This window comes from Apus apus, chromosome 1, assembly GCF_020740795.1.
Source record: "Apus apus isolate bApuApu2 chromosome 1, bApuApu2.pri.cur, whole genome shotgun sequence".
NCBI lineage: Eukaryota > Metazoa > Chordata > Aves > Apodiformes > Apodidae > Apus > Apus apus.
Genome location: NC_067282.1, coordinates 175107071 through 175121995, shown reverse-complemented (window position 1 = coordinate 175121995; position 14925 = coordinate 175107071). Strand labels below are relative to the sequence as shown.

General features: G+C 35.1%; 1 protein-coding gene across 1 annotated transcript in view; it reads right to left on the bottom strand.

The window, feature by feature from the left end:
* ADAMTS20 (ADAM metallopeptidase with thrombospondin type 1 motif 20) overlaps positions 1-14925 on the bottom strand; it is a 90804-nt gene that overhangs the window by 37038 nt on the left and 38841 nt on the right. The window contains exons 13-25 of the mRNA XM_051607916.1: positions 13379-13560; positions 13146-13282; positions 11887-12004; positions 9209-9304; positions 8082-8248; positions 7842-7971; positions 6745-6871; positions 6202-6412; positions 5505-5669; positions 4645-4809; positions 2917-3039; positions 1509-1616; positions 223-387 (exon numbers count right to left, since the gene is read on the bottom strand). Of these exons, the coding sequence (XP_051463876.1) occupies positions 223-387; positions 1509-1616; positions 2917-3039; positions 4645-4809; positions 5505-5669; positions 6202-6412; positions 6745-6871; positions 7842-7971; positions 8082-8248; positions 9209-9304; positions 11887-12004; positions 13146-13282; positions 13379-13560 (1894 nt within the window). The remainder of the gene's footprint in view (positions 1-222; positions 388-1508; positions 1617-2916; positions 3040-4644; positions 4810-5504; positions 5670-6201; positions 6413-6744; positions 6872-7841; positions 7972-8081; positions 8249-9208; positions 9305-11886; positions 12005-13145; positions 13283-13378; positions 13561-14925) is intronic.

Below are 14925 nucleotides of genomic sequence, written 5' to 3'. Positions count from 1 at the left end.
ACCAAAAATTAACCCAACATTTGTGACAAAACATTGATAATTAACAACCAAATACATTTATATTTACTTTTGACAGTAAGAAAGCTATACTTTGTTTTTTCAAGGGATGCAATTTCATTCAGACTTGCCCAGAATATGAAGTCCCAACTTCTAACCACAGACTTTGGCCAATAAACTAAATAGATACATTAAAAAAAAAAATACATTACAATTAATACTTACAGGGGACCAATTTCCAACTTGCCACTCTCCACATGGGCTAAAGCAGCTTGAAATTTCAGCTGGTCGTGGTAAATGGGCACAGAAAGATTCATCTGCTACTCCTCCATGATCATCTCTACAACTCACATAGCGAGCACGATCACCCTTCCCACAGGATGCAGAGCACTGTCAGAGAACAATCCAAGCTCATCGCACTTTAGGAGACCAAAACAAAATCATGCAACACCTAAAACACTAAAATAGCTTAGTATCAGCTTAGCTTTAGAACTAAACACTGAGAACAAATTTCCACCCCACGCTGATAAAGCCATGCATTTGATAAGAAAAGCGAAATATTGCTGGATAGTTTAGGCCTTAAGAATTCACATTGGCTTGGAACTGAATTGCACAGCCTTAATTCTTGTGAAGCAATTCAGCTTATCTGAACAGGCATCATCTCAACTAGAACATGGAATCCTTGCAAAGGATTTGCAAGGAGGCAAAGGCAATTTTTTTTTTATTAACAACAGAAACATTAGAGAGTGACTTCCGGAACATTTTAGCTATTACACAGTGATGCAATTTCTACATTAATTAATATAATAAAAACTGATATACACAATCCATTTACCATTCTAGCTTATATTAGCATATTGCATTGAGCCCCTTCTGATGCCTTTATATCCGAGAAGTTAAGAGTAGATTTTGTGGAGACTTTCTGAGTAGCCTCAGCCTATGCACTCTTTAGCTCTACTTAGTTAAAATAGTTGTGAAAAGATATAATTGTGTGATATACTTTGTTACGAACCTCAAAGGATTAAGAGAAATAACATAAGAGACATATTTTTACAAATAATAATAAATTTTTCACACTGCTGTCAAGTAAAACTTTCAACACTAGCAAAATAAAAGCTCAGCCATTAATCAAAGTGAGCATAGCACATAGAATATTTCTATCATATTTTAGAATGAAAGATGTTCTCCATACTCAAAAATTGATCAATTATTTTAAAAGAACAATTCCCTGCACAGTCTCAATCCCATTAAAGCTATTTTGCTCAGAACCCCAGCTCCTAGAGTCTTTTTTTTTTTTTCCCAGCTGCATTTGAAGCACACAGAATTTGCTGGGAATGTCTATCTCCTCCTTAAGAAACAGGTTCATAAAAAAATAAATAAATTAGAAATCCTTTAAAATTTATCCCAATCAGATTTCATTGTGAAAAAGATATTAATGACAGCTTTATGAAAAAATGGGTGAAGGAATGGAAGACCGTTCTGAAAGATGTGATCACTATTACATTACATACTGGGGTCCATGATCCGTATCTCCATTGAGTCATTTTTGCCACATGAACTAGAGGAAGCAATGTAGTCCATAATTTTTTATTTTCTGGACAAGAGGGTAAGTCACATTCCTGTGGGGGTGAGGGAAAAAAAAAAAAAAGCTTTAAAAATATATATTTTGGAAGAGTCAAGTGTAAAGCAAATGGCTACCACAGTGATACATCCTACCAGTACAATAAGCTAGCATTAATTAAAAAGTAAAGACCATCTTCTAAATTTTCTCTGGCATTATTCAAAGGATCTTCACTGAAATGTTTTGTTTCAAACTGACATGCAAAGATGTTAACATTGTATTAGTAATAACTAATATTTGCACTTTCAGAAATAACAGTGTTGGGCAACCTGCTGGAGACAAGGGGCATAGACATTACTGTGTCCTGTACTGTAGCCATGAGCAGTACAGAAGTGAGCAAAGACAGCAGCTGTGCTGTCCTGTCCTTTATACCTTCAGCTGCTGAGAACATACAATTGCTCAGTCAACTGGCAAACACGTATCTCAGTTCAACATACAAAGCATACTCAAACCTCTGTTTTTACATGCAAGTGGAAATAAATTTATGACAATTATTTGGCTTTTATCTTTTGAAATCTTATTCCAGAAGCCATCAGAGGGCTGATAACTTGTGACTGGTTTACTTTGGAATCCTTTTTTTCCCTTCTCTCCTTTAGACAAGAAGCAGAGTATGCCCTCAAGGAGGTATGTGGTCACAGCTTAGCAGGATATAAATGAGATGTGTCAATCTGGTGGCCAAATCAACATAATAATACATAGCACCAAAGACACCAATTGCTTTTAGTTACAGGTCAACCCACTGGCGGTATGAAAATGCTTCTTCTGAAAAATGATAGATTTAAATTAAGCGATAAAGTAAGCAAATCCAGAAAAGAATAAAAGGTGAAGAACCATATTAATATCATATTGAATAATAATTCATGTCTTCACAGTTTTGCATTAGTATTATTCCAAGAACTGAAGCTTTCTTCAAGTAACCTGGTCATTCTTTTAAGAACTATGCACAAGCAGAATATTAGAGAACACGAAGCCAGTTAGGTGCTATTATTAAGCATTATGGCAAACAGTCTCTTCCCTTATCATATTCTAAATGTTGAAGCTTCCCTCCACCCCAAATAATCAAAAGCCTTTGGACCCCTTCAATCACATGTCAGGTTTTCAAATCTCCAAATTACTGTTCTTATACTTAATTCTCTAGGCCAAATTTCAACTTCAAGGAAAAAGCAGATCGTTTCAGTATTTTTTCTCATTTTCAAACTTGTGTCCTGCAAGTTCCCTCAAAGAGTCAATAGACAACAGTTGTATTTAGGTGCTTTTAACTAACAAGTACCATCAACTGAAAAGCATTTTTAACTTACTTGGTTATCTCTAGGACGAGTAGCAGCATTACATTCCCTGTCATCATCCAAAATAACTCTGTAAGTGCCAGTAACACATTTGACTGCACGCATCTGGTATCCACGTCCACACGTTACAGAACACTGTTAAAGTCAGTAATTACACACACCTGAAATAGCACTATTTATAATCAAATTGAATTTTTAATTACATTTTCTATTTTGAAACTCTTTATACAATGAATAGGAATGACTACTGGGATGGGGTTAACTTTCTTCATGGCAGACCATATGGTGCTTAAACAGTGTTCATAACACACCAGTATTTTGGCTACTGCTGAACACTGGTTGTGCAGCACAAAGGCTGTCTCTTTTCCCTCCTTCTACCCACCCCCTGCAATGAGGCAGATTGGGAGGGAACACAGCCAGGATAGCTAGCCTGATCAAAGGGACAATCCATACTATATAATGTCATGCTCAGGGGGAGTAAGGGGTGGCTTCCAAGGTAATCACTCACTGCAACTGTTAAACATCTTTCACCTCACTGTAATTTAACAAGAGCACATTTAAAGAAAGCACCTAAAATTTAGATGACTGAAAATATTATGACATAAAACTATCCTATAAATGTTGTGGTTGAAATACAAAAACTGGTAAAAACCCCAGTTGTGAATAGCTGTTACCAGAGGGTTTAGTGGAAAAACTGTAATGGAAAGTTCTGCTCCAGTGACAAGGCTTGGTAAATTGCTTGTACAAGCTACTCCAGCAAGACCATTCATAATGATTTTTTATTCAGAAGAATGATACCATGGGAATGATTATTTAATGCAAAGTCAGCATCTTGTGATCAAAAGATTACTCAAAAGGAATTCAACACATTGTTAGACAACAGTGTGGTTATCCTTAGCATGAAAAAACATTACATGAGAGAAGTTCACTACAAAATAAATGTTTATGTTAAAAATACACTTAATTTCCAAGGGCATGTTTATTTAGTGCTTTACTAACAGGTTATATGTAAAAAAAATATTAGCTACAATTCAGTTTTGAGTTTTCACTAACATCCATGAAACACTGAATGATCCAACACTTCTGTTGCCTTGAACAACCTGATCTTATGAAAGCTCCATGAAATCAAGTATTTAATTATTTTTAATTAATTCTCATTTATTTAGTGAAAAAAGCTTCCTTTGCAAATTAATTCACTTTTTTCCAGAATTTTGAAGCCACTCTGGTGTACATTAGATTAGAAAGATTACGCACAGGGACATATTTTTCAAGAGCACTGTCATATAAAGAGATAGACCATTCTTTATCACTGAAGGGTGAAACTAAACATAACAACAAAATACTAAGTCTTTTTGTCTGCTATTATTAGCACATACATTTCTATGAACTGAATTAAAGCTACCATTTAAATATGCCCACACACCTACACATATTTGGTCCTTTACTTGCCTCATTCGTCTGAAGGGTTTGCTATCTACATTTTCATTCTTGCAGAGATGTAATACACTCATGTATAAAAGCATCTTTGATATTAAGACTCAGGGTCAAAGATTATTTTAAGCATTGAAATTAGATGTAGACAGTCCTAAATGACAGGTTAGTCAATAGGAGGAAACAAACATATGAATCAATTCAACTAAAGTAACTGCTTAAGATTTAATTAAAATGTTTCAAAAGTATTGTTTTGTGATCACTCATAGTTGGAACTAAAAAACAAGAAGCCAGGAATCCTGTACTCACTGATCCCCATGGCCCTACTTGCCAAGATGCACATTCATGAAGTTCACATGTTGTCATTGCTTCTGGTCTACCACTGGGGTTACAGAAATCATCTCGCAGTTGTTCATCATTAAGTTGGCACCATACTTGACGATGCTTCATTCCTTTGCCACATGTCACAGGACACTGTAAAATTACTAGTCATCAGTTTGTAAAGACATGAATCTGCATGAATGGTTTCACTTTTTTTTAGCAATGTTAGATTTTAAAGATCACATAAATAATAAAAAGATTCCATGAATGTAGTTAGTCCAACAAAACTAGTTATTTTATGAACTCTCCATTTCCTGTAAACACCAACCCAAATGCTCATACAAATAAATTACTATTAAGTTTCTAAAGTTACAAAAATATGAGAACAATGTACAGATCACTTATTTCCATCAAACAATAGTTGCTTAAAATATGTGTGCAAATATATCCACTTTCATGGGAAAAATGTTTAACTTATCAATTATTCTTTTATACTCTTTTTATCTATAATAAACCAGACATAATTCTGTTCCTTAGTTGGCTGGATGATTCTCATCACTTCATAAAATAGGAAGGTATGCATATTACTACAGATAGATTCACTTTAAGTAGCTTAATTACCCATTTTAATGTACAAACTTTCAGAGAAAAGTAACTTCTAGGTATGTTTTTCAGAAGTTCACATGGCATTTTTACATCTTAGATGCAGCCAAATTCAAGGACCTCAGAATTTTTGTTGTCGTATGCCCCAAAAGAGCCAGAATAAAAAAACTCAAACACTTTAAGCAGCTTATTTTAATATCGATGACGACGATCAAAGGCCTCTTAATTTTCACATGATTGATTACCTCGCTCCACTCACTAACAGACCAGCTTGGACATAAGAATTCATTGCAACTCTGTGTTACCACTCTTGGAAGCTCCTGGCATTCTCTGTCAGGAAGATGACGTCCCAAATTGTTCATACAAAAAGCTTCTCTGGTTCTGACACCTCTTTCACAGCTCCTGGAACACTGCAGTGTGTAGAAGATATTATGAAAAATGAAAAATATTATAAAACCAAGTCAAAATACATTATCCATCTTAAAGATGAAAGACATTAATGATTGTGTTAGACAAATGTATCCTGCATTTCACCCAGACTGCTAGTATGTTCACGTGAGATAAACTGGGCACCTTGTTTAGCAGTTCGAAGATAAAACTCTTTAATGAAGATTAAAGCAGAAGTTGTACTTTTTGTTTCTCTCCAAAATACTCTCAGAAGTAAATTATTAAGACTGCAAATAAAACACACTTCTAACCACCAGATCTTCTCTGTTCACCTCCAAAACCAAGCTGCAAAACAATTTAGCTACAGTTTCTTACAAAAACGTGAGGAAGTTGCTGAAATAGAAGGATTTATACTAGGTCCTCCTACAATTTTGCATTTGTCAAACGTTACTTTCTTTTGGTTACTTCAAATTAAAAAAATGATGTTGAAATAAAAATTTTATATGAAGGCTAACCAGAACTATATGGTACAATTATAAGGCTTTGAATTAGTACCTCTGACCATTCTGTGTAGTGCCAACTTGTTAACATACAGTCACCATGGCAGGGCTCTCTGGTTGGTGGTTTCTGCTGATCAACACAGTACTGATCATCCACTGGAGCACTGAGTCCTTTTGAAATCGAGTACTTCATGCAGCGGATCTCTATGGATCGATACCCTGGGCCACACTTGGATGTGCAGTCACTTCTTCCAACATTGTGCCACCTACAAGGATAAACTGTTATAGAAAGCTAACTGTGTTTTAAAAAATAAGACCATGGTAAATACAGCACGCAGTGAGTGCATCAGGAATTGTCAAGTAAATGTAGATACGCATTTCAGGGAACAGATAAAACCATAAGATCTATCTCATGACTGGAATTTTCAAAGGAATATAAAAGAATTTGACTTGTAGGAAGGAAAGATGGGAGGGATGAGGGAGGTAGATATGGGTGAAGGGACAGAGGATACAGCAATCTGAATTACTTTGTTTCAATCTCTATAAACAAAAATATGTAAGACCACATTAGCTCCATCAGTTATGAAACTCTTCTTACCTTAATTCACAGTCTGTGTTACATGCCTCAGAGACTTCTGGTACAGCAGGTATAAGTTCACATCTTTGATCAGACACTACCATGTGATCACTTTTACGTATGCATGTCATTCTTCTTCTTCGAATACCTTGAAAAGGAACCAAAAAAAGCAAATAAAAGGCTAAAATAGGAGAGCCTTTTTACATTAATGGATTTCATTAATCATTGAGGCATTTAACTGAGATACCATACCAACACTAATTGTTTTATGCAGCACATTCCGTACAAACATGCTGCTTTGTGCAGCTGATTATGTTCCAGGTACAGAGCAACCTTGTCCCAGTCACCTCTGCCATCTCCCAGCTGTATGACAGCGGTCTCACGAGGACATCAACTTCCATGAAATTGCAAAACTGCAACAGTCCGTTGACTCATCAGACTAAGTGTTCCAAATGCATCACACCTGTCCCTTGCCAATTATCAAATTTTCAAGACACCACATTAACTTAGAGGTTGTGATCCTTTTCTTCATAGAAGCAGAAAATTTGATCACAGGGTACTGAAAAGAACTGGAGTGCTTGGAGAAGTACTACAGATTATCTGTTTCTCTAGCACATGAGCATGTCTACAGTCTGACTGAAAACCAGAAGAAATTCACCATCACAGGTCTACAGGCATTTCTAGCACCTGCTAAAAGGAGTATCTATCAAAAAATCTGTGTAGATACAGTTTATATAGACACTATAAGCAAAAAAGACAAACAAGTATATATGAAAGATACTTGACAAATCATTGACCATCTGGCAATAGGACAACAGAAGCCTAATACAAATCAGTGGATATACAATACTACTTTCTAAGGATTATTAGACTTGCTTCAACTTTTTCTTTTTAATAAACTATTCCTGTGACTAAAGAAGAAACACACAAATGTAGTTTTGAATATAGAATTGCATTGCGCAAATACTGAAAATAGCAAAATGAAATTAGAAGCCATTCTGTCCTCAGAGGCTCTGTGCACCTGAAGTTTACAGAGATTACTAAATTCTTCCTTAAGATGAGTCCCTTCCTCGGTGCCATCAGATCTTTGGTTCTGGTGACAAAAGAATTCACAGTACCTTGGCACATCCTGCTGCAGTCTTGCCAGGGTCCATAAGGATCCCACGTAAACAGATCACTTCCATCTTCTATTGGGACATTGAATGAATAACGCACATCAGGGTTGTATAAATTCCCTACACACAAAACCTTAATTGAAATAAAATGATAGCTGGTTTTCAGTGAATTTGAACACAAAATTATGACCATAATGATTACGTAGCAAATTTTCCAACTTATGAAAAAAAGTAAACATGCACCTGTAAGGTCAGCTCTTCTTCGATTCTGTCAGTGCTGTTAATTCGTTCTATTGTACTGTTTGAACCACTGTATTCAAAAATGGCTCCTTGAATGTTGATTTCTCTTTTTGACATGCTTACAACAAAATTTCCATTCAAGATAAAATTTCCATGAATATCAGATAAAGCTATAAGCAAAATAAAATATTGGAAACAAAACATCTATTTAATTAAAAGGTTCTAACAATAAAAACTTTTAATAATATATCTCCTCAACAACACAGCTTTATTTTAGTCCATGTGTAATACTTCAAAGTAAATTATTAAACATTTACAATAATTATTTAATATAATGACTAATTTACAATAACAAAGATTAATAACAAGTTAAAAATTAAATTTAAAAATAAAGTACAATTTTTAGTAAAGGTATGCTATTCAGGCATCACTGCACTTGAAATGGTAGCTAGTGCCAGGGATGAGGGTTGTTTCTGTGTCCTGTGAGATGCAAGTGCAACAACAGGGCAACAGGTGGCAGGGAAATGATTTTGAAAACTGAAGGTTGTTGAGTAGGATGGTAAGGAGGAGAAAGAAGGAAAGTATGCACCAATATTCTCTCAGGCACTTCAGACATAATATAAGTACTGTGAAATAGAACAACCAAGATTTTTGGTAGAATATATTAATGAATTTTTGCTGCTCACACACTTGAAAATCTATCAAAAGTGATCTTCAGACTGAGAAATGTGAGACAACTAAGTTTGCTGAAGGTCAGACTGCTTTATTTACAAACAAAATGTGTTTCCTTCCATGATTTAAACCCACACATATCTGCATTATTCCCAAGTTCACTTGTGGAATTGTAATTAAAGTTGCCACATCAATGTGAAAAAATTGAAAATCGATGCAACATGCTGTAATTCCTATTCTCTGGCAAATTAACACACATTTCAAAACTAGAAACCTAACAACATCTCATTCTTTTTTTTTTCCCTAATATCTGTGAGAGACTCAGGCAAATGACGATACAATGTAATTAGATATTTGCTCTAAAGGCTTTATCAGACCTCTGATAATACGCATCTAGAGCAGACTTCTGGCAAGTGCACAAAAACTATCTGTCAATGTTACAAATAGGAGGCTTTTACCAAGGTAGTTGTCATCTTCTGGTTTCCCTGAGTAGCTGTGCTGCCGAATATCAATGTTGGTTGCTCCTTTGGGAATACTTACTACAACATTATAACCTGCAATGTAATTATTCCCAAATTAATAATATACAGATATAGTTGAAAAATAGTAAATACAAATATACATTTAACTATCTTTATTCACAAAACCCTCCACAGCATCAGTGACCACTGCTGCTGAAAGCCCTTACATTTTAGGAAGAGAACATTAATATCTTAATGCTTATTAAAATTTCTTTGTTGTTGGGTTTTGTTTTGATTTTTAATCAGTTGAAATGAACTTTTGTTTTCATTAAAACTTATTCCTGTGTTTGGAAATACGAATTCAATTCTTTACTAATAACATGAGTTCAACCTACTCAGAAAAATCTGAGTGGCAGTGGCACTGCTTTTGGAAGCAGCCAAGTATATTAAAACGATGCCATGCATTTAAATGAACATTTACTCTAATCACGGGTCCACCATATGCACCAGCTGGGGGCAGCACTGCAATTGCAAATTGACCCACTAGATGCTCCGGATTAAGACACAGCGTTTGGTCAATCTACCAAAATATTGAGAAGAACCAAATATACTCAAAAAAAGCCCCTCCTTTTACACACTGAAGACCTTGTGGTAGTAGAATGACAGAATAGAAATGACAGCAGGAAACTATAAACAAAACTGCATAGCATTTTGTCAAGGATACAAGATGGTATATACTAAGGCACTGAGAAAGACAATTTTTCACATAATCCTCAGCTACTCTAATTTGATGCAGTAATAATAACCAACATAATAATTATGTGTACATAAAATGGAAATTAAGTAAATGGGAGATTAGTATCTCATTGTAATGAATTTCTGATTCTTATTTCACTACTGTTTAAAAACTTAATAGTAACATTGTACCTGTATGAACACAAGCACATACCGCAGGACACTATTGCCTAATTCCAAATTCTCCCTTAGTAGAATGACATGGGTCATGGAAAGGAACAAGGTGAAGTTAAAATAAAAAGATCAACTGCACAGATTTTGACATACTTATCTTGTGATCCTAACTCAGAATGTTTTGGAAAAGAAAATTTTCTCAGACAATATTTTCAGTCATTAGCCTATGGATGTCATAGGCGTCCCTTGGACACTGAAGTTCCAGTGATCAGCTAGCTACAACCTCTTGTGTGCACTGCTGCACCCCTACTTGAGCACACCTGAGTGATAATCCCCAAATGTTTAGCATACTGTCCAGCAGTATGATTCAGTATCGTCTTTTACATGATCTAATTCCAATAATTCAAACATAATTTATAACATTCAGCTAAGTATAAAACCACAATAATAAATCAAAGTTTTCCTCATGCCAAAATGTGAGTTTTTTCCTTCCTCCAGCTTCAGTTAGAAGCAACTACATCTGTGACAATAAAAGCTATAGAAGGCACAGTGACAGTCTCAGCCACATTTGCATAAATAGCAGTTTCAATGTAACGGTCACTTGTATCAACTGTATTTGTGCCAGAATTCATGTGCTACATGTAAGCAAGAAGATCTTTCCTAGTGGTGGAAAACAAAAAACATTGTCAGTACTTTACTCAGAATCATTAAAATAATAGTTTATTTTCCTTCACATGTGTTTTGACCACATGTTCAGAAATCCAGTCTCTAATAGCAGATTTTGTCTTCTTCCAGATCCTCAGGATAGACACAAGAAAAGTTATGTGTATTTGTATGGGAAGGGTAGCTGTATCCCAACATGAAGTTTTTTGGTACTTTTTGTTTGGTGCAAGCCCTCTGCCAGAAAAAAGAAAAATCCAGTAAGACACTGGGCATACTTTCCTCTTCAATCAGCAATTCCTTTGTTCTATAAAGATCCCACTTGGCAGCTCTCCAGGTATCATTTTCACTTTGCCTGTGGTTTCTTCCACCCTGTGAAGCAGCCTGACGGAGGGATTCCTTTAGGAATCTGATATTAACCTGGAGATTCCTGTCCTAATGTTTCATGCTCTAACTACTTAGCTGCACTGCTACACATACCCAATAATCTCTCCATACTTCCCAGAAAGGACTACATATAGAAGAACTATCAGTAACTCTATTACAGAAACTAAATGAAAGGAGTAGGAATTACCAGGGTTATTCAGAAGATCTTCTCATTCACTACATGGCACTGAAGAGGAAAGAACATAAATATTGCTGCCCATATTCTCTGGAAAAAGAAGGCTCACATTTCACAGGCTATCTTTTTCACTATCAAACAAAAAGAACCTCATCAGCTGCTCACACCACAGAACTCTTGCTATCTCTTTACAAAACCAAAATGAGAGACTGGAATAAGCTGCAGAGCTTCAAACAGGAGATTGTAAAGTGCAAAGCAGGAAGCATTCCTTCTTTTAAAGTACTTTTACCCTCATCATATCTTATTTTTGTCTTTGAACTTACAGCAGATTGACTAATTTTTTTCCTCTTTAACAGGTCAGTTTGTTACAGTGTTTACCTTAACATCCTTAAGACCATACATGTGACTGAAAATCAGAGATATTTTCTGTAGGCAGAGGCCCTAAAGAATATACAATGAAATCCCACTTCCTCAAATGTAAAACATACTTTCTAAGCCATACTGAAATGTGCATTAGAATTAAAAAAAAACCAAGCAAACATACCATAACGAGCACTGTTGAAAGTACCTGCAAGAGTCCTACATGAAGAATTATCGCCACCACAGATTCCACATTTGTCTCTCCTTGCCTTGGAATTCAAAACGTGATCACAGCCTGCTTGCTATAAAAAAAATGCAACAGCTCTGTGTCACTCAGCCCAAGGGAAAATAATGAAAACGATGTAAGCTTCCCACTCCCCCAAAATATTCTTATTTACTGTATAGATCTGGTCTTCCTAGGCAACTAGTGAAAAACCTATTATGTTTTTGGGTGCTGTGATGTAACAACAAAACACAATAGTGCTGCTGTACTAAGAATGTACAATCCAAAGGCACTGATGTGTGTTAAGCGCTGTGTAAGAATATATAGCAGTATGTAAAGATGTTTCATAAAAAATCAACATAGTGTATAAATGTTAAGTTATATTTACACTAAGAAGTCTTAAAATCCTGAAAGCAGTATGTATGTGTACATGGTCATCAATTCTTTTCAAGTCTGTCATTAATGCAAAATAAGCAAAGGAACACATATAGGTTATACTGGTTAAACTAGCTTAAGCACAATTTTTGTTTATGTATCTTTACCTAAACTTCCACTTTTTTTTTTTTTTTATTATGATATTATGTGGCATTTCCTCTTTCCTCTTGATTCAACACTATAAAGAATGTAAAATATTTGACTACATTTTCTCCTCATCAGAGTTTACTCAGTTTCACTGCAATCAGCAAAACAACCGAGGCTTGATGAAAAGGTCTTGAGTTATATCAGCTTGCTTCTCCCAACAAAATCTTGTTGCACTTCCACAATTGCTATTTAAGAAAAAATGCTGAAATGATCCCTTTCAAGGATCAGTTCCCCTGATTCTCCAATGAAATAATAAACATATAATCTATCTACCCTTGGATTTTATATTTTTACTTCTTTGATAGCAGAAATATGATGTTAATAACCCCACAGCATGCTTCTTCCCTCTCTTCATGCAAATTTTGGATCTCGCTGCACTCTTGGACAATATTAACTCTGTCACATATGAGACTTAATGAGGAAAGACTGTGAGTCTTCAGATTCAGAATTGTATGTTCTTCACTTAATTGCCTCCATTTCCAATCTTTAATTTGGTAGGGATTAAAATAACCTAAGTAAATTCAAAACATCTTGCTTTACTTATTTTCAGTAATGGTTATTGGGATGAATAGTTAATATCTACTTTACCACCTGTTAAAATTTATTTAATATTAATTAATAAGTTTAGATTTAAATACCCTGCATAAGCCTTGAACACAAAGGTCATTGGTTTCTGCTCCACAGGGAGTACCATCAGCAACTCTGTCCTTCAGCTGATAGTAGGAAGTTGTTCCAGAAACTCGGCAAAAAAGTTTACAGCGATCTTTCATAGAAACTGGAAAGAAAATCCAACAGGTTTCTTGTCTGTTTTAAAACGTTAATTAAATTAACATTTTTATTTCATTAATTTAAAAAAATTATAATTACTTACTACCACTGTATTTTGGGAGCCAGCGAACAGCAGATGTAAGACCGTTGATATTGAAGTGTTTGCCATCGAATTCAGAGCACTGCTGCTCCCGGAAGTCTTTTCTGCCTTTTGGACACGAATCAGTGTTACATGACCGAAATTTCATCCTGCGGCCAACACAGTACTTTCCTCCATTTCTTGGTCTAACAAAAATAGATAAATGTAAAATATACTCAGTTTCTAAAACTGCTGTTTTCCATGAAAAGTGCCTCTAGATACTGATCTAAAGGGGAAAATCGCACAGAGAATTCTGTCATGTTTTACTGACTTTCCCACACACACTCTTCTCTTCCACTGTGCAGATATTTATAATTATGTGCAGAACACAAAAAGTCTATTTAAAATACTACTGCTGAGAAGGATGATAATCAAGCTATTGATGTTTATTAAAGTCTATTATATTTTAACTTCTCTTATAATGATTTTGTAGGGAAAAAATATTTAGGTTAATAATGTTTTTATCAATTTAGCTAGGATTACAGCCCTATTTTTACAGAAGCAGCCGGTCCCTTAGTAATCTGAAATTATTATTTTACAGAGTGACAAAGAAAGAAGACAGAGTTAGGACCTGACACACTTTTTTTCTGTAGTTGTAATATCAGTTTCATTTTGGGGATCAAACAAACTAAAAATGGAAAATTTTGGTAAACACCCCATTTACTGTAAAGTCTAAAGCATATTTCCTAACTGTTATTAACTCTGCTACACAATAATTCAGTATCAGTACGTTCTTGGAAAGGAGAAAAAAAAGACTAAATCAGTGGCATATTGATACTATCAGTTACTACAGACTGATAGAGGTATATCTAGAGGGAAAGCAGTCTACTGCCTCTTACTCAACAGAGAAAATTAAATAGTCTGGCGTCATTTGACTGAGGTTCATTTTTCCCACTGATAGTATCAAGATGACATGACTTCTTAGAAAACCCCTGAAACTATCCAGGCTTCTGATACAGTCTTGCTTCTGGAGAAGTTAAGGGTAACGCTCTTATTGAATTTCATTACAGAGAATGAAATCCACATTGAGTTATTCAGTCAATAAAAGATTCTCATTATAAAGCTAAGTTGTAAATGACTGCTGTAATCAGTGTTCCTTGTGGGTGTTACTGGTGGTGGTGATGTGAAAAAGCCTCAAACTAAAGTAAATCAAGTGTTTCACTAAAAAGATTACCAGGGAATACATATCTTTATTCTTGCCACATTTACTCCAAAGGAAGCATCTTAACATTTAATGGAGCATTTGCAGGAAAGCTCGAAAAAAAGATCCTGCCAAAGCAAGAATTTAGAAATATCTATAAATATGAACTACATAGTTGAGATGACTAATCTAAAAGTTCTCTGTATGTTAGAGTCTGCAGACTCATCTCTATTTTCAAACGTGGCTGAAACAAGCATTTTTTTATTGCTGCTTTAAACTGATTTGCACAAAAAAGCAATACCTGCATTTTGTTTCAAACCAGTCCATTATGTCATAATGTCTTCATTATGCACTAATACAAAACACAATT